Genomic DNA, 25,180 nt, shown 5'->3' on the forward strand with positions numbered 1-25,180 from the left:
CCTCCTGGCCCCACGTAATATCAATCGGTGAGAGCTCTCCCAGAGATCTCTGTCTCAACACTAAGACCCAGCTCCACTCAACGACCAGCAAGCTCCAGTACTGGACACCCCATGCCAGAAAATTAGCAGGACAGGAATACAACCCCACCCATTAGCAGAGTGGCTGCCTAAAATCATACTAAGTTCACAGACACTCCAAAACACACTACCAGATGCGGTCCTGCCCACCAGAAACACAAGATCCAGCCTCATCCACCAGAACACAGGCACCAGTCCTCTCTACCAGGAAGCCTACACAACCCACTGAACCAACCCTACCCACTAGGGGCAGATGCCAAAAGCAACAGGAACTATGAACCTGCAGCCTGCAAAAAGGAGACCCCAAACACAATAAGCTGAGCAAAATAAGAAGACAGAGAAATATACAGCAGATGAAGGACCAAGGTAAAAACCCACCAGACCAAACAAATGAAGAGGAAATAGGCAGTCTACCTGAAAAACAATTCAGAGTAATGATAGTAAAGATGATCCAAAATCTTGGAAATAGAATGGGGAAAATACAAGAAACATTTAACAAGGACATAGAAAAACTAAAGAGCAAAGAAACAATGATGAACAACACCAAAAAATGAAATTAAAAATTCTCTAGAAGGAATCAATAGCAGAATGACTGAGGAAGAAGAACGGATAAGTGACCTGGAAGATAAAATATTGGAAATAACTACCACAGAGCAGAATAAACAAAAAAGAATGAAAAGAATTGAGGACAGTCTCAGAGACCTCTGGGACAACATTAAACACAACAACATTCGAATTATAGGGGTCCGAGAAGAAGAAGAGAAAAAGAAAGGGACTGAGACAATATTTGAAAAGATTATAGTTGAAAACTTCCCTAATATGGGAAAGGAAATAGTCAAGTCCAGGAAGCACAGAGTCCTATACAGTATAAATCCAAGGAGAAACATGCCAAGACACACATTAATCAAACTATCAAAAATTAAATACAAAGAAAAATATTAAAAGCAGCAAGGGAAAAGCAACAAATAACATACAAGGGAATCCCCATAAGGTTAACAGCTGATCTTTCAGCAGAAACTCTGCAAGCCAGAAGGGAGTGGCAGGACATATTTAAAGTGATGAAAAGGAAAAAGCTACAACCAAGATTACTCTACCCAGCAAGGATCTCATTCAGATACAAGGGAGAAATTAAAACCTTTACAGACAAGCAAAAGCTAAGAGAATTCAGCACCACCAAACCAGCTTTACAACAAATGCTAAAGGAACTTCTCTAATTGGGAAACACAATAGAAGGAAAAGACCTACAAAAACAAACCCAAAACAATTAAGAAAAAGGTAATAGGAACATACATATCAATAATTACCTGAAATGTAAATGGATTAGATGTTCCAACCAAAAGACACAGACTGGATGAATGGATACAAAAACAAGACCCATATATATGCTGTCTACAAGAGACCCACTTCAGACCTAGGGACACATGCAGACTGAAAGTAAGGGGATGGAAAAAGGTATTCCATGAAAATGGAAATCAAAAGAAAGCTGGAGTAGCAATTCTCATATCAGATAAAATAGACTTTAAAATAAAGAATGTTACAAGAGACAAAGAAGGGCACTACATAATGATCAAGGGATCAATCCAAGAAGAAGATATAACAATTGTAAATATTTATGCACCCAACATAGAAGCACCTCAATACATAAGGCAAATGCTAACAGCCATAAAAGGGGAAATCGACAGTAACACTTTCATAGTAGGGGACTTGAACACCCCACTTTCACCAATGGACAGATCAACCAAAATGAAAATAAATAAGGAAACACAAGCTTTAAATGATACATTAAACAAGATGGACTTTATTGATATTTATAGGACATTCCATCCAGAAAGAACAAAATACACTTTCTTCTCAAGTGCTCATGGAACATTCTCCCCAAAAGGTCATATCTTGGGTCACAAATCAAGCTTTGGTAAATTTAAGAAAACTGAAATCGGACTTCCCTTGTGGCACAATGGTTAAGAATCCACCTGCCAATGCAGTGGACATGGGTTTGAGCCCAGGTCCAGTAAGATTCCACATGCTGCAGAGCAACTAAGTCTGTGTGCCACAACTACTGAGCCTGAGCTACAGAGCCTGCGAGCTACAACTACTGAGCCTGCACGTCACAACTACTGAAGCCTGAGCGCCTAAAGCCCGTGCTCTGCAACAAGAGAAGCTACTGCAATGAGAAGCCCACGCACTGCAACAAAGAGTAGCCCCTGCTCTCCACAACTAGAGAAAGCTCGCACGCAGCAACGAACACCCAACACAGCCAAAAATAAATAAATTAATTAATTTTTTTAAAAAAGAAAAGAAAATTGAAATCGTATCAAGTATCTTTTCCAACCACAACACTATGAGACTAGATATCAATTACAGGAAAAAAACTGTAAGAAATACAAACATGTGAAGGCTAAACAATATGCTACTAAATAACCAAGATATCACTGAAGAAATCAAAGAGGAAATTAAAAAATACCTAGAAACAAATGACAATGAATACACGACAACCTAAAACCTATGGAATGCAGCAAAAGCAGTTCTAAGAGGGAAGTTTATAGCAATACAATCCTACCTCAAGAAGCATGAAAAATCTCAAATAAACAACTTAACCTTACACCTAAAGCAATTAGAGAAAGAAGAACAAAAAAAACCCCCCAAAGTTAGCAGAAGGAAACCATAAAGATCAGATCAGAAATAAATGAAAAAGAAATGTAGGAAACGATAGCAAAGATCCATAAAATAAAAGCTGGTTCTCTGAGAAGATAAACAAAATTGATAAACCATTAGCCAGACTCATCAAGAAAAAAAGGGAGAAGACTCAGATCAATAGAATTAGAAATGAAAAAGGAGAAGTAACAACTGACACTGCAGAAATACAAAGGATCATGAGAGATTACTACAAGCAACTGTATGCCAAGAAAATGGACAACCTGGAAGAAATGGACAAATTCTTAGAAAAGCACAACCTCCCAAGACTGAACTAGGAAGAAACAGAAAATACAAACAGACCAATCGCAAGCACTGAAATTGAAACTGTGATTAAAAATCTTCCAACAAACCAAAGCCCAGGAACGGACGGATTCACAGGTGAATTCTATCAAACATTTAGAGAAGAGCTAACACCTATCCTTCTCAAACTCTTCCAAAATATAGCAGAGCAAGGAACACTCCCAAACTCATTCTACAAGGTCACCATCACCCTGATACCAAAACCAGACAAAGATGTTACAAAAAAAGAAAACTATAGGCTAATATCACTGATGAACATAGGTGCAAAAATCCTCAACAAAATACTAGTAAACAGAATCCAACAGCACATTAAAAGGGTTACACACCATGATCAAGTGGGGTTTATCCCAGTAATGCAAGGATTCTTCAATATATGCAAATCAATCAATGTGATACACCATATCAACAAATTGAAGGACAAAAACCATATGATTATCTCAATAGATGCAGAAAAAGCTTTTGACAAAATTCAACACCCATTTATGGTAAGAACTCTACAGAAAGTAGGCATAGACGGAACTCACCTCAACATAATAAAAGCCATATATGACAAACGCACAGCCACATTGTTCTCAATGGTGAAAAACGGAAACCATTTCCACTAAGAGCAGGAACAAGACAAGGTTGCCCACTCTCACCACTATTATTCAACAAAGTTTTGGAAGTTTTAGCCACAGCAATGAAAGATGAAAAAGAAATAAAAGGAATCCAAATCAGAAAAGAAGAAGTAAAACTGTCACTGTTTGCAGATGACATGATACTATACATAGAGAATCGTAAAGATGCTACCAGAAAACTACTAGAGCTAATCAATGAATTTGGTAAAGTAGCAGGATACAAAATTAATGCACAGAAATTTATTGCATTCCTATACACTAATGATGAAAAATCTGAAAGAGAAATTTAGGAAACACTCCTATTCACCATTGCAACAAAAATAATAAAATATGTAGGAATAAACCTACCTAAGGAGACAAAAGAATTGTGTGCAGAAAACTATAAGACACTGATGAAAGAAATTAAAGATGATACAAACAGATGGAGAGATATACCATGTTCTTGGATTGGAAGAATCAACATTGTGAAAATGACTCTACTACCCAAAGCAATCTACAGAGTCAATGCAATCCCTATCAAACTACCACTGGCATTTTTCACAGAACTAGAACAAAAAATTTCACAATTTGTATGGAAACACAAAAGACCCCGAATAGCCAAAGCAATCTTGAGAAACAAAAACGGAGCTGGAGGAATCAGGCTGCCTGACTTCAGACTATACTACAAAGCTACAGTAATCAAGACATTATGGTACTGACACAAAAAAAGAAATATAGATCAATGGAACAGGATAGAAAGCCCAGAGATAAACCCACACACATATGGTCACCTTATCTTATCTTTGATAAAGGAGGCAAGAATATACAGTGGAGAAAAGACAGCCTCTTCAATAAGTGTTGCTGGGAAAACTGGACAGCTACATGTAAAAGAATGAAATTAGAACACTCCCTAACACCATACACAAAAGTAAACTCAAAATGGATTAAGGACCTAAATGTAAGGCCAGACACTATCAAACTCTTAGAGGAAAACATAGGCAGAACACCCTATGACATAAATCACAGCAAGATCCTTTTTGACCCACCTCCTAGAGAAATGGAAATTAAAACAAAAATAAACAAATGGGACCTAATGAAACTTAAAAGCTTTTGCACAGCAAAGGAAACCATAAACAAGATAAAAAGACAACCCTCAGAATGGGGGAAAATACTTGCAAATGAAGCAACTGACAAAGGATTAATCTCCAAAATATATAAGCAGCTCATGCAGCTCAATATCAAAAACACAAACAACCCAATCCAAAAATGCACAGAAGACCTAAATAGCCATTTATCCAAAGAAGATATGCAGATTTCCAACAAACACATGAAAGAATACTCAACATCACTAATCATTAGAGAAATGCAAATCAAAACTACAATGAGGTATCACCTCACACCGGTCAGAATGGCCATCACCAAAAAATTTACAAACAATAAATGCTGGAGAGGGTGTGAAGAAAAGGGAAAACTCTTGCACTGTTGGTGGGAATGCAAAGCGGTACAGCCACTATGGAGAACAGGATGGAGGTTCCTTAAAAAACTACAAATAGAACTACCATATGACCCAGCAATCCCACTACTGGGCATATACCCTGAGAAAAACATAATTCAAAAAGAGTCATGTACCACAATATTCATTGCAGCACTATTTACAGTAGCCAGGACATGAAAGCAACCTAAGCGTCCATCAACAGATGAATAAAGAAGATGTGGCACATATATACAATGGAATATTACTCAGCCATAAAAAGAAACAAATTGAGTTATTTGTAGTGAGGTGGATGGACCTAGAGTCTGTCATACAGAGTGAAGTCAGAAAGAGAAAAACAAATACCGTATGGTAACACGTATATATGGAATCCAAAAAAAAAAAAAAAAAAAAAAGGCTCTGAAGAACCTAGGGGCTGGACAGGAATAAAGATGCAGACGTAGAGAATGGACTTGAGGACATGGGTAGGGGGAAGAGTAAGCTGGGACGAAGTGAGAGAGTGGCATGGACATATATACACTACGAAATGTAAAACAGATAGCTAGTGGGAAGCAGCTGCGTAGCAAAGGGAGATCAGCTCAAGCTTTGTGACTACCTAGAGAGGTGGGATAGGGAGGGTGGGAGGAAGACGCAAGAGGGAGGGGATATGGGGACGTATGTATACGTATAGCTGATTCACTTTGTTATACAGCAGCAACTAACACAAGAATGTAAAGCAACTATACTCCAATAAAGATGTTAAAAAAAGAAAGAAAAGGGACCGGATAAACAAACTGTGGTATGTCCATACAATGAACTAGTCAGCAAAAATAAGGAATCAACTGCTGATACACACCTACATGAATGAGTCTTGACATAATTATTCTGAGTAAAAGAAGTCAGTCAAAAGAGTACCTACTGCATGATTTCATTTATATAACATTCTAGGAAATGTAAACTAATCAAGAGTGACAGAAAGCAGATCAGTTGTTGGGGGGTTGAGAGAAGCAGGAGCGAAGATGAAAAAGGCACAGGAGAAAACTTTTGGGGATGATGAATATGCTTATTATCTTGATTGTGGTAATGATTTCATGAATGTGTATACATTAAAATTTATCAGTTTGAATACTTTAAATGTGTGTCATTTCTTTCATGTTAATCATACTTCAATAAAGCTGTTAAAAAAAATCAAGTGACAGAGCCAGTTAACCCCATGCCAAAGAGCAAGAAGAGGAAGTAAAACTGTCACTAGAAAACTCTTGTTGTCTGAGGTAAACTTCATAAAAAAAACTTCACAAAAAAAAACTTCTTAAAAAAACTGAGTTTTTGCCTGGAAAACAGATATAAATAGGAAAATTCCTAACTGTTCCACACCAGCAAGTGTAATTTACCAATGTCACAATCTGTCTAAAAAATCTGTTAATTTAAGTGCATAAGGTAAAGTCTCTGCCAGTTCTAGCCTCCTTTTTTTTAGAAAAAAACACAATGAAATATTGAAGAACTACAGTCTGAAATTCTCCTCAATAGTAACATACTAAGTATTCAGAGTTTTTCACCTTGATTTAAGCCATATTTCTTGGTTATTTAAATAATACAAATGGAAATAAAACATACAATGAACTATATAACTAAATAGCCACAAATATGAACTATATAACTAAATAGCCACAAATTTAGTAGTTCCAAAAAAAAGAGTGTATCAGTTACCTGAAGTGTTAGGATATTACCTTGGCTTAGCAGTGTTGTGAGTCTGCAGAGAACTTTTGCATACATAAAAGGACACAGGCAGATGGCATTTAACCTAACATACAGAGAGCCCTTCAACCTTGAACGCCTACAGTAGGCACTGAAATTGATAGAAACCCACAGATACATGCCCAGGAATCTCAGAAATTCAAAATAAATAATAAATAAATAAACACCCACTTTGGGATTCATTAGGTTGTATTTAGAAAGAAAAAGTAATAGCTTCACAAAATACTGTAATAAAAATTTTCACATACTGAGGTACCCAGTGGCGTGTTGGTAAATGTTCAATAACTGGCTTGAGGGAAAGGGAGCAAGCCCTGGTTTGCAGCATTTGCCAATTTCTGTGGTGTAAATACCCTCACCGTGGCTGGTTTCGAGCTGATCTGAATTCACCAAAGCAAGCTGAAAAGAGAAGCACACAATCGGTGCGCCTGAGCTTGAGCACAGCTAGGACAAGCACCCCACTCGAAACATCTCAAGTGTGAATATAAGCTAACTCCAACCCTGTAAGAGAAATAAACTACGTTTCTAGGAAACGCCTCTGTGTTTTATTCTTTGTGGATGACTTTTCAATTCTGAAGCTACCTTTTAACATACATTTCCACTTGAAAAAAATGATCTTTAGGATGCAGGAGACATTACCCATCATCAAATATTTGAGATTTCTTAATACTGAGGCATTCAACAAATCTGCTTTTTCTTTAACAGGAATCTTTAAACATTCAAACTTGATTCAAATTAAAGGCTAACTGTGAGTCCCCGAAAAGTGAAAAGGAAAGGAAACAAACAAGATACAACATTTTCATACTGATTTTAGACAAGGATTAACTTAAGGTAACTTGTTAGTCAAGGGGAGGATGGTTAGGATTAAGTTAATCATCTCTGCCGTCACAGAACTTGCGTGCCCCACCTTGCAACAGAGGTGTGGGGATATGTTTGTAATTTTTGTTTGGGGGGAGGGCTATTCTGCAATAAAAGGAATTAGAAGGGGAGATCAAAAGCCATCTTTTTGTGGTGTTTTCCACAAAGAGACTTTCTTCAAAGCATAACTTCATAAGGAAAACTAACAGAAGGAAATAAACTTATCAAACTGGAAATTCAACAGAGAGGGAAAAAGCAAGAGCAACAACAGCTCCAGCATTTCAACACAACTGTAGCAAAGAAATAATAAAAGGAGTAACAAAAGAGCAGACATATACCCAAGTTCTGAGTCTGACTGCAGCTGGAGCACTGAGGGGTCTGTGTCCCACTGCAGGGTCCTAATCGTGCAGCACAAAGGAAAAAAGAACACAGAGAATTAACAAAAGGGGAGGGAAACAAACCAAACCAAACCATGTCATTCATCAAGGCAATGGCATATACAATGTGTACACAGAACATCTCCCCACTTTGTCACCCCGGCAACCCCCAGGAGCCAGGAAGACCTGGTGAATATCAAGTGACAAGAGAAAGTGAGGAGCTGTCCTTTCCTTTGAACAACTGTTTGATACTGGAAGCTATGGTTGTTTTCATGGAAGGAAGCCCAGAGCTAAATATTCAAATATTCATCCACTCACACACCCGCTTTTTGCTTTTGTTTCGTTCTACACTGGAGCCTGATTGATTTCAGCATGTAAACTGCTTCATGTATACCCCAGACCCCAGTCACACCGGGGAGCAACAAGCATCTCCCATGCAACGATGAGAATCAAATGCAAGGGTTCGAATGGGCCACAGCAGGAGCATCTGGGGAAGTCTGGCCAGGTAGGACACGACTGAAGAACCAGGAGAATAACTGGCTTCCTCAGGTCAGTTACTGCAAATACAACGCATTAGATTTTGAGGCTCATGGGTATTTTGTTGTTTTTTATTTATATATTACACCAAGATGGTGACCAACAATAATATCATTTGTCTCTAAAGATGCCAGGGATATCTTACACCTTCTAAATATTTCACAAGAGATAGCACAAAGTATCAATAGTTACCGAGGTTACCAATAATTATCAATTTCCCTTGTTATTTCTCCATCACATAAAAGGAGATAAGTAGCTCTTCCATGAACAGAGTGCACACAAGGACCTTTCTCAGGCAGGACCTTTAAATTCCCTGCACGTTAAGTAGTTACAGGTGAGTCAGGCATAAAGTTACCTGGTAGACAACCGATGGACAGTAGGGACTTTGGGGTCAGGCATCTGAGACTCAAATCGTGCCTCTGGGACTTACCAGCTGTGTGACATTGGGCATGTTGCTTAAGTTCTCAACCCCTGCACCCTTTTACTTGCTCTGAGTGTGGCCCAGAGACCAGGAGCATCAGTGTCTCAGGGAGTTTGTTGGAAATGCCAAGACTCGGGTCTCACCCAGACTCACTGACTCCACACTACAGTTTAATAAGGCCCCAGGTGATGTGATTTGCGGGCACCTTGAAGTTTGAGAAGCCCTGCTCAGTTTCCTTGTCTGTAAGGATTTACCATGACTTATGAGACAGTTCATGACCTGGCTTGTAGCTATCTTCCCAAATTATCTGTAAGTGCTGCCCCCTCCCTCACTGTGTCTTCCCTGATGTTCTTCCCCCCAAAGAGCTGTGTGGCTCATGCCTTTGCTTGTTTCTGTCTTTTGGCTCAAATGTCACCTGCCCAGAGAGGCTTTCCTTCTCTCACCACCCTACCCCAAGCAACACTTCCTTGTCACTCTTCATCCCGTTCTCTTATCCTGCTTTTTACTTTCTTCATAAAGTATCTTTACCTATGATTTTATTATACATCAGTTTATTTATGACTGTTTGTTGTTTAACTCTGGACTTAAGCCTCATATGACAGGAGCAGCTATATCTCTACATTATAGGGATATATGCCTAGACCCATGCGTGGCATACATGTTTATATAATACAGTATTAGTTGAATGAATAGATGGGTGGATGGACTGTCTCTCTCTGGATTTCTATAGGGACTACATGCAATTATACCTATAAAATATAAAGTAATTATTTGATAAACAGTAGCTGCTCTTACTATACCACATCCACTATAACTACTCCCAATGTTTCTTTGAGTCAGTGTCCCACATATGTAAAGATTCCACCTAAGCTCCTCCTGTAGAAGTATTGGAATGCAGTTTCATAGCTTCCCTTATTAGTTCTGGTCATGCTCCTGTCCTCTTACCTAAATGCACTGAAAGATGACAGCTAAAGTGAGAACACAAATTGGCCATTGTTTCTTAGACCAGTGCTTCTCAAACTTTAATGCACAGATATCTGGGAACATTGTTAAAAATGCAGATTCTGATTTGGTAGGTCTGGGGTGGCCTGAGATTCTACAATTCTAACACCTCCAAGGGATGCAGATGCTGCTGGCCTGTGGACCACACTTTGAGTAGCAAGGTCTGGACTTAGATCAGTAGTTTTCAAATTCTAACATGGATCAGAATAACCTGGAGGGATTGTTCAAATACAGATGCTGACCCTCTACCCCAGAAATTTTGACTTCAGCAGTTCTGGGGTGGGGCCTGAGCATTTGTATTTCTAACAAGTTCCCAGGTAATGCTAACAGCTGACCCTGGAACCACCTTTAGAGAATGATGGGGCTAGACTATTGCTTCCATTAGTCAGCAGGCAGAAAGCATCACTGATCCTCAAATACATCAGTATCTAAACCAGTGATTAACTCAAGACTGGCCTAAGGTCCAGGCCATTTTCAAACCAATTAAATCAGAATGTCTCCGGTGGGACCCAGGCATCTGGATTTTTTAAAACTCTCCAGGTGATTCTCATGTGCAGCCAGCGGTGAAAACTACTGCTCTGCACTCATTCTCTGTCCAAGGAAAGCAACTCTCTCTGGCTCTGCACGCTGATTCCATCACCTCCCTTCAAATCGGGGAAGTAAACAAATCCATTACAGTGATTCATCCTTGCTGTTCACGTATCGCTGGGGATCAAACCTTTTATCTTTATGGATATTTCTTTGGCTATAGACAGAGGAGCAACCTCTGGCTCTGGATCACTGTGAGAAGCATTCCCTCATAAGGAATGGGACCAGCTCCTTTGCCCTCAGGTTTCTGATGGGACAACTTTTATTGGCCTTTTTTCGTTCCTCCTAGGCAGGTGAAGAATGCGGCAGCTCCCAGGTGGTCACAGCTATTCTGCTATTTATCCGACAGCTCACCTGAACTCACTGTATCCTTAAAGGAGTAAAAACGATGATTCTCTCAGAATCACTCACTTCAGAAGTCCACAGATGAGCAGTGTGGAGTTTGCATTTTACTCAGCCAGAACAACAAAGGAGGTCTTTGGCACTAACCCACAACAGTCCTGCCCTCCACCCCAGTCACGCATGTGTTCCTCAGTAAAAGAAATCATAGTCATTGCCATTAACGAGCAGTGTGGTAAGGAGTCAAGCTGAGGATGCTATCGTGTGTGCTAAATTCTTCTTCTCATTTTTCCCATTATTATCTGTGGAGTGGTCAGACTTACACAGAATGCACTTTTTCTTTGAAAAGGAACTTAGAGTCAGTACACTGAATAAACAATGTGTTTCCGAGGGTAGCCTAGGAATGTGTATTAAATGTTTGCTGAATTCCTCCTGTGCAAACTTGCAGAAAAACTTCCCTGTAGATAGCAGCACCTTGGAGAGGGCCTCACCTCAGCCTAGGGGTCTTGGCTTGTGTTCTGGGCTCGGCTCCACTATGTGTCATCAGAAAAGTCTGCTGTCCTTAGCAAAAGGAGGGTGCAGGCCTAGAGGCCTTTAGGGTTCTTTTCTGCCTGATTGTTAAAATGTCAGATGACTATTAAACTGCCTTTCTGCTTCCTCTTCTCCAGCTGGAATACTTTTCTTTAACCAACTGACATAGTTCTTATTTTTTAACCATCTTATCATCAACTTACTGTATCATTGAAAGTAAAATGATGGTTTCCCCACAGCTTCTTGGACAGTTTGAAACCTTGCCAGGTAGTTCATTTTTTAAATGAAAGAAGTAGTAAAATTGTAAGTAAATATATGTGAACTTAATACATTATCACAAAATATTTTCATATAGAAATCACCCTGTTTACTATAGTAATTAGTTCTAGTTATCAGTCCTCTCTGGAATGGACCAATCAATGCATGCAGGGACAGAATATTTTTATAAAAATATTCATTTAATTGTTCAATAAATTCCTATTAACAGCCTAATATGTAAACTACTGTGCTAGAGGATTAAAAGAACTCCTAAGGAAACTGCAACTCTTATGGGGAGATAAAACATATAAATAGTTTCGCAGAACAAGGCAGAAAGTAAAACAAGCCATGTAAGCGCCACAGTTATGCTGTGGGACATGGGACTTGCACTTAAGAATCTTACATTTTAGTAAAGGAATGAGACCTATGAATATTTATACCTAATGATATGCACAGTGATAATATATACAAGGAAAAAAAGTAGTTCTAATCACTTGCCCAGGGCCTGGCAAAGGTTAAAGTTTCAATCAACGTTAGCTGGAAAAAAAAAGTAAATGCCATAAGAAAGATTAATACTAATGATAGCTATAATTTCCTTTCAATGAGTGTTTATTCTGTGCCAGCCAGCCAGGCACTGGACTATACTTTCATTATCCTTTGGAAGCCAGAGCAGGGAGACACCTTCCCTCTTGAAAAGATCAGAGATTCCATTCGACCTGGTTTTTGAAAGATGGAGCAGGACTGGGACATAACAAACTCATTTTTCATCAGTGCCTTGTTTATTTTAGGCAGCTGAGTTAGTCTACTAGTTCTAATAAGACTTCTAGATCTAGTAAGTTGTATTTTAGATGCCAATTTACCAAGTTGTCATGAGAACAATAACTGCCAGGCAGAGCAATTATACAAGCCTGACAAAGTCTTCTCCCCTTGAAGACCAGCTTCCTGGGAAGCCAGACAACTTTAGCAGCACTTTAGAATTAGAACAAGTGAAGCTGAACGTTTAACTATTACAGCTTCTCCCTGTCCTACGCCCATGTCCACAGTTTTCAGCAAGACTAGACATACCTCCCTCACTTCTGCCAGAGCCTCCATTTCCCCTAATTTCTTGGGATGACCAACAGAACCTGTTTTGATGAATGTAATCTTTCTTTAATTCTGTCAATTAGATTTTGTTCAGTGTTCCTGTCTGGGAAACCATCTTGGTTTTGTTTGCTTATTTTTAAGAGTTGTATTTGTCTGCTCGGATCAATTGTAGGTTGATTTCTTAGGTTAGCTCTCTGAGGGCCCAAGGGAGGATCTCTTTCATATGGAACCTGCAATTTGCACAGATCCTGAATAACCCAATAATTCCTTACCTAATCTGGCATCATCATGGCTCTATGGTCCCATGGTTGGATCGGCAGTTCTGGACACACCGTTTAAGGTCACATTTCCTAACTTTGTTTCAAAATTCTAGGTACAGGAGCTTCCCACACCATGGAAAATAATCATTCACCTATTTGATCCTAAACATGCCAAACAATGTAGGCTCTGGCATCTCATCTAAAAAGGCCTACCATGTAACAGTTAGTTTATAATTTGGGGAAAATTTGTTTTTCAATATTTCTTTAAAAAAAAAAAGAATAAGCAAAATGCCAAAATTCTTCAAACTCACAGTGACCTATTAAAAGACTAACAGAACTTTATATTTTAAACCTTTTAACAATTCATCACTATCCAGCTTCTTAATAAAATTCTCCCTACATTGGCCCAATATTACTTGCTCAGTTTCAGTTTATTAGATAGAGGGAAGTGAAAATTCAAATGAAACAAACAAAACAAAACAATCCCTGGCCCTCAGCTGAAAGTATAACTTAGGAGTAAAAGACATGATGTCTGTTTTGTGTAACCTTGTTCTCTGATGAGTCGTTAATTTCTTCCTGTTCAGCAGCAAGTTAGTGGTTTCCATTCTTCTTCCCATCTTTTTTAGACTCCAGAGTAGACAGCCTTAATATTCTTCCCTTAAAGAATATCTTTGCTCTTACCCTTTTTTTTTTTTTTTTTTTGGTTTTGGTTATAAGAAAGAGATGTCTGATAAATACTTGGAAAGCAGTAGTAAAGAACTGTCATTTGTAATGCTAGTATTCAATGCGGCTGAGGCACGCTCATATACTGCTGGTGGCATTTTAAATGAGTACAGTTCTTTGGGAAAGCAATATGCCAATATGGAGCAAGAATCATAAACACAGAATTACTCCAGGACTCGTTTCACTTCCAGGAACTCAGCCTACGGAAATAAAATAACACAAGCAATAATAACAAAAATGATGATGTTGATGATAACAATGACCTCCAAATTATCAAATCCCAAGGCTAATTCTTCTTTCTCAGCCTTGATCTCTATGATTCTGGTGACTATTTTCTCCTTCATAGCATGTTATTTCTTTTCGTTTTCCTGACCCTAAAAATCTTGTTTCTTTTCCTCCTCTCTCACTGTAACTTTGGAAGGGTCCTTATTCTGTCCATCCCCGTAAAGACAGACATTCCCCAACCAGGGTTATTTCTTCTCCCCTCACCTCTATACTCTAACTGTAGGTGATCCCAAAGATGTCCATATATCTTCAGCAAAAAATAACCCCAACGTCCTCATCACCCTTGAACTCCAAGTCCCACCTTTTCACATGCTTTTTGGACATATCCATGTGTAACACCAAAGCCATTTCACCCTTCCTTGTCTCATCTGTCTTTCCTTTCCTTCTCTATTGCCACAGTCCTCATTCAGACCTTCGGTCCTTTTTATCAGACCAATGGTTCCCCCAAACTCATCTGCAAATCTTGAAAGCATTATAAAAATGCAGTGGCCCAGATCTCAACTCAGACCTGTGCCCTAGGTATCTGTGTTTTTAATAAGCTGCCAAGTAAATTCAATAGATAGCTACCAGATATGGAAGCCGGGAATCTGAACTATCTCCAAGGCCATAATTGCCCCACAGACTCTGATCTCTTTTCATACTGCCTCCTTCACATGCATTCTACATCCCATATTCTTCCTTCCCCCACCATTTTCCTTTGTTTTATCTGGAATGTCCTTTATCTGGACATTATCTGGACATTATACATTCCATTATCTGGAATGTCCTTTCTCCCACCTCTACTTGTCCAAAGCATAGGCACTATTTAAGGCCTAGCTCAAACGCCTTGCTCTCTAAATATATTTGTCCTCAATAACCTCATTCACAGATAACTTGTCTCTCGATGGGACAAGAATGGAGAAATACCTGCACCTCTTATTTCAGTTCTCTTTGCCAACCTACAACCCACTTGACCTCAATAGTAGCCCTGCATCACGCTTTAAGGCTACGTCTGAAGATGGTCTAAAGGATGTAATAAGCACTGTTACAAAGCCCAGGGGCCTCAGCATGAAGACAAACACACTGTTAGTCCTACCCTACCTTTTTACCCTGATCCCAGTAACTGGATTTCTGCCTTGTTTCTGTGAGAAATCCTCGCCTTGCACCTCAGTCCTCTAACCACTGCCAATGGTTCCCCTTGAGTAAAGTCCACCTTCTGGCAACTAGCCCAGCAACCTTGAACTACCTTGCTATTACCTGGGTCCTCATCTCTCCACTCATCCTGCACCCATCCTATTCAGTTTTTTGCAAGCTGTGCAAGCGTGTACACACATGCACACAAACACACACATCAATGAACATCTACCTAGTACCTAATATGTGTCAAGACTCTAGGTAGGGTAGTAATGAATCAAAAGCATGTGTCCCACAAGAATATACAAGTTAGTTATAGATGATCTGGGAATAATGCTTTACAACATTATTGCTCATCTCTATGTACAAATACTTAAGAGCTGTGCTACATAGAAACATTTCCTTAGATGGCCTCAAATTAAATATGTCAATTTACTGGAAGTGGGATCTTTAGAAGAAGAATTCCTCCATCTTTGTATTCCTTGCAGGACTAGCATTTATTGTGTGTCATACAATAAATTCTCAACTATTTATTGAATGAATGTGATGAATGAATGAATAAATGAATGGTCTTTACTTGCCTTTTCTGCAGATGGGTGTGAATTGTGAGGGCAAGCTGATTCCCAAAGAAATAGTTTTTATTTTCTTTATTAAAAAATGAGAGAATAAATCAGGGCATGTCTGCCTAACTCCCTTCATCTCTACCAAGCCACTTACACAGAACTCAGTCTTGTATGGCACGATGTCACCACATGGTGCCAGGAGAATTTTCAGGCTCACTTCCACACTGAAGAAGGACAGCCTATCTTGAAAATGCTGACCTCAATGCACGAATGGATAAAGAAGCTGTGGTATGCACACATACATATAATGAAATATTATGAGGAAATCCTACTGTTTGTGACAACATGGATGGACCTTGAAGACATTATGGTAATTGAAATAAGTCAGACAGAAAAAGACAAAACTGTATAATCTCAATGATATGTGGAATCCAAAAAACCAAACAAACTCATAGAAAAAGAGATCACACTTGTGGTTACTAGAGGCAAAGCGTGGGGGAGCGGGAATTAGATGAAGGGGGTCAAAAGGTACAAACTTCCAGTTATAAGATAAATAAGTACTAGGGCTGTAACATACAACGTGATGATTAAAGCTAACACTGCTGTATGATATACAGGAAAGTTGCTAAGATAGTAAATCCTAAGAGTTCTCATTGCAAGGTGCAAATGTTTTTTCTTTTCCTTTTTTTCTTTCTTTTCTTTTTATTGTACCCATATGAGAAGATGGGTGTTAGCTGAACCTATCGTGCTAATCATTACACAATACATGTAGATCAAACCGTCATGCTGTGCACCTTAAACAGTGATGTATGTCAATCATTTTTCCATAAAACTGAAAAGAATGCTGACCATAATGCTAGTTTGTGCTGCGAATGAAAAGAAGTCCAGCTACTTTCTCTACCAATTGAACTTAGCAACTTTTGTTAGTCCCTGAAGCAACCACCTTGGAGCTCAAATTGTCATCTTCTTTTCTCTTTAAGGTGGAGAGACCTCTCGAGGGCAGAATACCAAGCTCCCCTGAGTCCCACAGTTTTTCTGGACTCTTGTTCACGTCTTCTCTTTCAAACAAATCACTAGTCACTAATCAGATAAAGAAAACAGTTTGGGCCAATGTGAGCATAGTGCCAAACAGAAAATCTCCAGTCAGTGTCATCCCCAAGCTCTTTTTCTAAGTGCCATTTCCAAAAGTAATACAGTGAATAATAAGGACATTTTAAAATCCATCACATCACTTAATCTGTCAGAATCATTAATGTGATGTCAATTAATTAAGAATGACATTTAAATAATGAGTTAATGTTTTACTTCCCAGCCTCAATGATTTCCTTACTTTGGCCTGGCAATAACAATGATAAAGATTTTTTCCAGTGTCAGGAGTAAAATTGGAACAGGGCAATACACACTTATACCAGGCTCTTTTTAAAAAGCCTCTTTCTTCATTTACTGTGTGAGAATCTTCCCTCTGTTGGCTAAAGCCCTAACATGGAGCTCTGATATGGGCCACACTAAGCCATACAGGGAGTCCATTAGAGCTGGATTCAAAAAAGAAATGCAAGACTTCCCATCACAGAGCAAGGATGTGTTTTCCCCAAATCTTACACAGAGGACCTGCTGTCAAGCAAGCAGTCTCTCTAGAAGAAATCTCAGCAACCCCTTGTTAAAAATAGATGTTTACCCTATAACTATAACCATATGGGTATATACAGCACTCTCTGCCTGAGACAGAGTGACAGGATATCAAAAAATTTTAACTAATCAGTCTATGTGCTACATAAAGAGAAAACCCTACAGTGTACACTTTATTTTAATTTCCGAGAGACTGACTTTTTTTTTTTTTTTTTTTTTTTTTGGCGGTACGCAGGCCTCTCACTGTTGTGGCCTCTCCCGTTGCGGAGCACAGGCTCCGGACGTGCAGGCTCAGCGGCCATGGCTCACGGGCCCAGCCACTCTGCGGCATGTGGGATCTTCCCGGACCGGGGCACGAACCCGTGTCCCCTGCATCGGCAGGCGGACTCTCAACCACTGCGCCACCAGGGAAGCCCGAGATTGACTTTTAATCAGCCTCAAATCAGTGATTTCAGTCTCCCTGAAGTCCAACTAGCTGGTAGCATCCTGTCAACTTCTCTTTACATAATGATCATTTAAGGAATTTTGGATGCACAAAATCTTACTAGTCTTATTAGATTTCCCCCAAGGTTTTGCATTATTGAATTGTACTTTTCTACCTTTACTAAAACCTCCTTACAGTCTTCCCTTTAGCTTCTGATTCATCAGAGCACCTTGAAAGATAGTGATGTTTTCACCAAAAAGAGTTAAAAATCCTTTGAGGTTCAGGTAGTGCCAGAGAATCCTACGGAGTCCAATTGTAGATGAAGTTAAAAGTCCTGAGGATTTTCTGTCAGGCATTAAGCGCACGTGGTCCCTGAGCACATTTTCCTCTCCTCAAATTACAAGAGAAAAGTGGTGACCAGGTGCAGCCAGCACAAGCTGACCATGAATAAATTATTCTAATTTCCTTATTTGTGAGTTCAGAGTTCACTAGGCAGTAAGTAGATCAGGGAAAGGCAGAGTTTATCAAATATCTGAATTTTACCCAAAGTATTTTGTCAACATGATACTTAATATTAACTATACAGAGACCTAATGTTCAAACTGAACAGGAGAGGATCTGCAGACATCTGTCCCAGTTCTGATCTGGAGTCCACATGAAGCTAGAAGCCTGAAAGACCTCTAATCCACTCTGTATCTTTGTTCTCCTGTTAAGTGTTTCAGAAGACATTTCTTCTGTTGCTGCATCTAAGGTCCCCTTGGGAGGGGCTTCACCTCTCTAGAGAAAATCTATGGATATAAGCATTTTGGTTAATAGGTGCTGATAGCTAGGAAGACAGGCATCAATTTTAAATATAATGGGATTATGGTGGGAGCAACTGGGGAAATTTGAAGATGGTATAGATACTAGATAAGATGAAAATGTACCGAAATGGAAAAATAGAGATACCTGAATAGAAAAGCAAGTTCAACAGTTTGTACAGTATGATATCATTTATCGTATATATGATGACATATATATTGTGTGAAAGAATATACACTAAGGTATTAAGAGTGCTGATGCATATTCTCTGTAGGAATATGATTTTTTTCTATTTTTGCTTGTCTATATTTTCTAATTGTATAAAATGAACTAACATTGTTTCTATAATAATAAGAGATTATTAAAAATAAAATGCAGTGGTACTTGAGTGTCCTTGATTGATTGGAAAGTAGAACTTCGTGATGGTGTTAAGGCTACAGAGGGTCCAAAAGGAAGAGAGAAATCAACTGTATTACCATCCGTCCACCCCATGCCACTGTATTACTATCCGTCCACCCCATGCCACTTGTCACAAAAGACAAGCATGAATATTCTCCCCTATGACTATTTTTTTTTAGGATGTTACAGGATGGGTGTTATTGTAACAAGAGATTGCACAATATGTTATCACATTGAGACATATTTTATCTTTGAAATCCTTTTCAAAGTCTTCCTCTTGAATCAGGTTTGGGACAGTGTGTAGCCTATGCTCTGGTATACAGTAAATTTTATGATGTCAATACTGTCCTAGTTTCCACAGGCCAGTGCAGCCTCTAATTTAGTTTTGTCACTGAGACGCCTAAGGAATCTCAGCCAAACATGAGAAGAGCCCTAGTGCAAAGTCCCTTGTGAACCATCCATGTGAATAAGAATAAATGTAGGCTGAATGATTCTCACTTCGATTCATTTCTGGTTGAATATCTGAAGGTTAGGGATTAAGGGCTGGGCTAAATCAAAGTATGAAAAAAATAACAGTAATAGCTAAAACTCACATATACTTAATATATGCCAGCCTCCTTTCCAAGTGCTTAACAGATATTAATTTGTTTAATCACAGTAACCTAACGGAGTAGGTTGTGTATCACTTATATTGATTGTCGTTAGAGCTGATGTAGGGTTGAGGTATAGATTGTGGAAACTTGTATCATCCTGCCCAGGTTCAAACCTAGCACTGTAGCTATGTCCTGTGTGAGCTTGAGAAAATTACTTATTCTCTCTGTGTCTCAGTGCCCTGATCTGTAAAAAGCAGGAGGATACTTGATTCATTCAACAAACATTTAATGAATACCTACTATATGGATACAACTGCAAATATCACTTACTCCCTGCTCTCAAGGACCTGTCATTCCCTGAGGAAGAGAGACATGTATTCAACTAACCATAAGTCATTCTTGTTTGAGAGCTATAAAGTGCTACTGCTTCACTCTCATGTATAAAGGATGTAAGCTGTTGGTTTGAAATTAATATTCTTTATCATATTGAGAAAAACATTTCTATTCCTAGTTTACTAAGTTTTAAAATATGGGACTAGATGTTTAAGTTTTGCAAGTACCATTTCAGAATATACTGCAATATTTACTTTTCCCTCTTTGACCTTTTCATAGGCTGAATTATGGTAACATATTTTCCTATACTAAAATAGCCTTGAATTATTTAATCAATCCCAATTTTTGAGTCAATATCCCAAGCATAACATTGTATCCTTTTAATATTGTGTTGGATTCCAGCTGCAAATAGTATGTTTAGGATTTTTTCATCTACATTTGTTTGTAAAACTAGTCTTTTAAATTTTTTATTAATAAACTGATTTTTTTGAAACCCAAGAGCTTGTCCTTTTGTCCAATATATTTAAATGAGCAATGATTAATTGGTTCTACAAAAACCAATTAAGAGAAAGAGAAAAGTACCACAAATGTAAGTTGCAAATGAGAAGCAGGCCATAACAACAGAAGCAGAAATTGGAATACAAATAATGACACTGTAAGTTTAAAAATTAAATCACACTAGTATAATTGAAAAATTATTAAATATATCTACTCTATTCACTCAATTTAGAAAATTTACTTAACTGCTCTTAAAAATCAATAAAAGAAAATTTTGTTATACCTGATTTTTTAAAGCACTATTTTAACCTTCTCTTTATAATAGGGTACCTTAAGTATGCCCATTTCCAAATTAACCACTTACAGGTCTTATATAAGAAATGTTTCCCAATTTTGGCTCTGTAAAGAAAATTGTAGTTTTGGTTTGAAATGTTGGCAAATGAATGACAGAATTTATGTGCCCCTTTAGGTAGGACCAGATATGTTGATTTGACTCCTAAGTTATCTTCTGAAAGAGTTTCCATTTTTCAAAAGGTCCAAATTCTATACAAATATGCAAATTTATGACTATAGAGTTACATTCTTAGGAATTACCAAGTTTTTTCTCAGCCTCATGCTTTATGAAGTGTTAGAGTTAATAGTAACTGTTTTCAAAAGATGTTTCTTCTACAGAAAAAGACATTCCAAGTGGAATTTTAAAAACTGAAATATAACATTCTTCTGAAATTTAACTCTCATATATATTTCATGGAAGCAAAAACATAAATTTGAGCAGAATGTTCCTAAGTTCAAAACAAGGGCAAGATTTACTAAGCTATTCCTAATGCTGTCTCCTCAAGCCAATTTTATGCTTAGTTTTTCTGAAAATCATCATTTCCTCAATGCCAGTTTCCTTGCATTTCTATGAAACCTGCACTTAGCAAGGGAGATACTCATTGACTTCTAGTTGCCTACTCTTGCCAGAATGTTCCTATAAAGAATTGAAGCTAGTTGGAGTTTGTGGAGTTTGTGTGGGGTGGGAGTAGACAGCACCTCTTCCAAAGTGATTAAGTTAAAAAAACATGTAAGAAGGGGAAAGAAATGAAGTGATGTTCTCTCAGAAGGAATAACTGCTGCTGTCCCCAGAGTGCTAACAGCATAGGTCAGCTTTCTCTAGAAGTTTTCAAAAGGGCTCATCAACTATGAAGTCAGTAATAGTATTTAATGCTGCCAACTGCACCCCTTGACACTAAGCATCACTGACACAACACCATCGTTGTACAGAAACAGGCAAATACATTAACTTAATGACAGGCCAACGACCCCCTAAGGAATGTGATTATATTGTGCCTGCTCTTGTATAAATGTTAGATGGTACATGCTGTGTTATTATTACTTTTTCTCCCCCTCAAAGACCTTTTGAAGTGTTCAAAGCAAAAGATGAGAGAAGACGTGTGCTACCCCAAATCACAAAGGCGATATACTAACATAAACCAGCCTGGTGCCCACAAAAGTCTCTACTTTCACTTTTCTCAAATTGAAAGCAGTGTCCACTGGTTTCAAAAGGCCCTATCAAAACAAAACACTCAAGTCTGAAACACACCAACAGGCAGATATTGGTGAGATCAGTTCAGTCTTACACGTTGGTTTCAGAAAGCAAAAAACAGGCCTACAGCACTAATACTATTCTCATTTCCATAGTTTTCTCTACCAAAATTGCCTACGCTTTTCTGGAAACAATGGACTTTCAGAACATAATGCTTGTGATAATGTGTTAACAGAGAAAAATGAAAAATTGTATACCTCTCCTCCAGGAACATATATGGTAGCAAGAAATGTACACAGGTAGACAAGGATTGAAAGGTATATTGACAAGGCAAAGGTTGATTTCTCAGAATGGTGGTGTTGTGGATGGCTGTTTCTTTTATTTGAAATTTTATTAAAATATTTCATGATTTAAAAAAAATTAAGAGTCAAAGAGAGAGGTCACAAATTGTCAACAAGATCTGGCCCACAACTACTTTTAACAAAGTCATTAACAGTTAACATTTAGGAGACTGTTGCACAAATACTTGAATTTTTAGCTTCTCATGAAAAATTGAAAGATGTGGAAAAACTGGGTCCATGTTCCCACTTGAGCTCAACCAGCCTGAGCTGTGAGGAGACATCTGACCTTTACAAAGGGAGTGCTTGCTAACCAGCTGCCACAGGCCCCCTCCCCACTCATCTCTATCACCTGCCTATAGGCACCCTCATGTGGGAATCCTGCTGAAGGCACCTGGATTAAGAAAGTTTCCATGACTCCATGCATATTAATGAGCCTTCTCCTTTCTCTCGTTGCATCTTTACATTTTGGATGTCCCCTCAGTGGTTAAATTAGAGAATGTCTATATCCACTTTGAGAAGCTAATTACATAATCTTGGAATATACCTAGTGTAATAAAAATTTGGCAATTGACAAAAACAGAGCAGTCAATCCTGATGATTATAATAATTAGTAATGATAATAAAAACACTTTGGGGGCCCAGTTCTCAAATTAATCAACTCTATTAAGCAAATAAACAGGACTTTTGAAAAATTAAATTTAGGGTTAGAACATCTCAGCGTTCTAGTCGCAAAGATTCTCATGGAAACCAAAACCAAAGTGGAATAAGAAGAAGCTGGATATATATTCCATTTGTCTTTGGTCCTTCCCTGCTTTCTTTTAGGCCTAAGCTAATGGATATGTTTGTGTTTGTCAAACAAGATACATGGTGCTAAATTAGCCCATTCACGGAAGGATAATATATAAGTTTATCATTTCTAGGGTTCAAATTCAATGTTATGCCACCAAAAATAGCAAGCCACCATAAATGTAAACATAAAATGACTGATACTTTGAAGATGCATGCACATTTAACAGTGTACAAAAGAATGATGTGGTTTTCAGGCCTTTTCTTTGGTGGGGGGGGCTTGTATTATTGACACCCCACCATGGCCTTTGTAAAGGGAAAATTCTTACCTTGTCAATGGTCCCAGGTCGCCTGAGTCTTGGCTTCCAGCTTCACTGGGAGTGCTCACTGATTTCGAGGAGGGAGACATAGGGGTTGGGACTAAATAATGAAAATAACAGGTATCCCATGTTAAAAAATGCAGCGACTGCACTGGGGAAGAGCAGCGTCACACAAATCAAAACAAATGGGCCCAAATTAAAGTGGTTGTATGGCCAGGAGAGATTGAGATGGGATAAGGAAAAAAAAAAAAAAAAAGGAAAGAAAAGAAAAGGAAGAAAGTCAAGTGAATTTTTCATATTTTGGAAATTAAAATTTGAAATGAATTTAGACAGAATTAACTTAGGGATTCTAAGGCCATGTCCACCTTAACAAAGTAAAATGGAGAATCAAAACAGTTATCCAGATAATTCAAGTCAAATCTCTCTCTAGCATGAACTATCCAGATAATTCTAATTCTCCACTTTATTTTGTTAGTATAGATGTGACCTATTAAAAAATAAGATGAGGTGTCTATAAAACTTTAAAAGATTATAAAATAAGTGATTCTGAATAATTTTAAATGGTCACGGGGAGTCAGAAAAGGCTGTTGTATGTCTGCATTTGGAGGGAAATCTATTGTCCATGGAGTATAAACTGCATTTGCTGTGAGAGACTAAGTGACAGAGAAAGGGTAAATGTTGAACCTCGTAATTTAAAAATCTCTTTCAAAACAAAGCAAAATGCCAGGCTGCTTTATTTTTACACTTAATTAATAGTCTCATCCCATTGTAATGTTTACTGTGCTTGTGAATTGTGTTCCTTTGCTTCTGGCAGCTCTAGAAAGCACTGCCATGTGCACATAAGCAAACTGCCATTCTGCAGACAGGAGAAGCAAGTTCAAAGATCAAGGTCAGTGCAAGCTGAAAGTCTGAGAGCAAGGATAATAAAAGAAAAAAACTAAAGGAAATGCAAACGTATTTTTTTTCTCTATCCTTCAGGTACAAGCCAAATGTCCTTCAGATAGAAGCTGCACCAAATAGCCAAGGTGGCTTCAGGCCAGATGAGAACGGGTTCTGAATATCACACATGCCAAAGAAGCCATATGGGCAGAAAGAAACTTCAATACGTAGTGTAGATTCCCATTTGGTTTCAATCATGTGCAATTTCCTTTTATTTATTTAATAAGGTAAAGGGTTTAACTATTTTGTCCAAATCCTATAACACAATGGCAGATCTGTCAAGTAACTAGGAATTTTCATGTGGTTCTACAATTAATTCACTGATTACCCTCTGCAATAAGTCAGAGGGTCAGTCGGAGAGATGGATGAAAATTGAAAATGGAGTCTACTCTTGCCAGGGCCCTTTGGCAGGGATGCAGGGATAGTTCAGAATTTGGTCATGGTTTAGGGATGTTTAAACTGTTTTGCTCTTAAGGTTTAATTGCTGGCTTTATGCAGGTTAGGGGAGAATAGATATTCTACTATTGTGTTTAACCAGTGTTCACATTGCAGCAGAACTTCAAAGGCTATTTTGAGGCAAAAATACAATTGCAAAGTGTCTAATATATATCACTTGTCAACTAAGTAATAAAAAAATTTGTCAGCTCCTCAAAGAAGGTCCATCACTCAAATATCCCATAGTTTACCTCCTTCATACCACAAAGAAGCTAACAAAATAATCAGTCTTATTTGGGTTTATTATATCATTGTTAGACATATGATTTTA

The 25,180-nt window shown here is 38.2% G+C and overlaps 1 protein-coding gene across 1 annotated transcript in view; it reads right to left on the bottom strand.

Moving 5' to 3' along the window:
* DYNC1I1 (dynein cytoplasmic 1 intermediate chain 1) overlaps nt 1–25,180 on the bottom strand; it is a gene marked incomplete at its 3' end in the record, with an annotated part of 339,428 nt that overhangs the window by 263,378 nt on the left and 50,870 nt on the right. Inside the window, exons 4-5 of the mRNA XM_079712020.1 lie at nt 23,485–23,575; nt 8,088–8,147 (exon numbers count right to left, since the gene is read on the bottom strand). Coding sequence (XP_079568146.1) covers nt 8,088–8,147; nt 23,485–23,575 — 151 coding nt within the window. The remainder of the gene's footprint in view (nt 1–8,087; nt 8,148–23,484; nt 23,576–25,180) is intronic.

This window comes from Hyperoodon ampullatus, assembly GCF_949752795.1.
Source record: "Hyperoodon ampullatus genome assembly, chromosome: 9".
Taxonomy (NCBI): Eukaryota; Metazoa; Chordata; class Mammalia; order Artiodactyla; family Ziphiidae; genus Hyperoodon; species Hyperoodon ampullatus.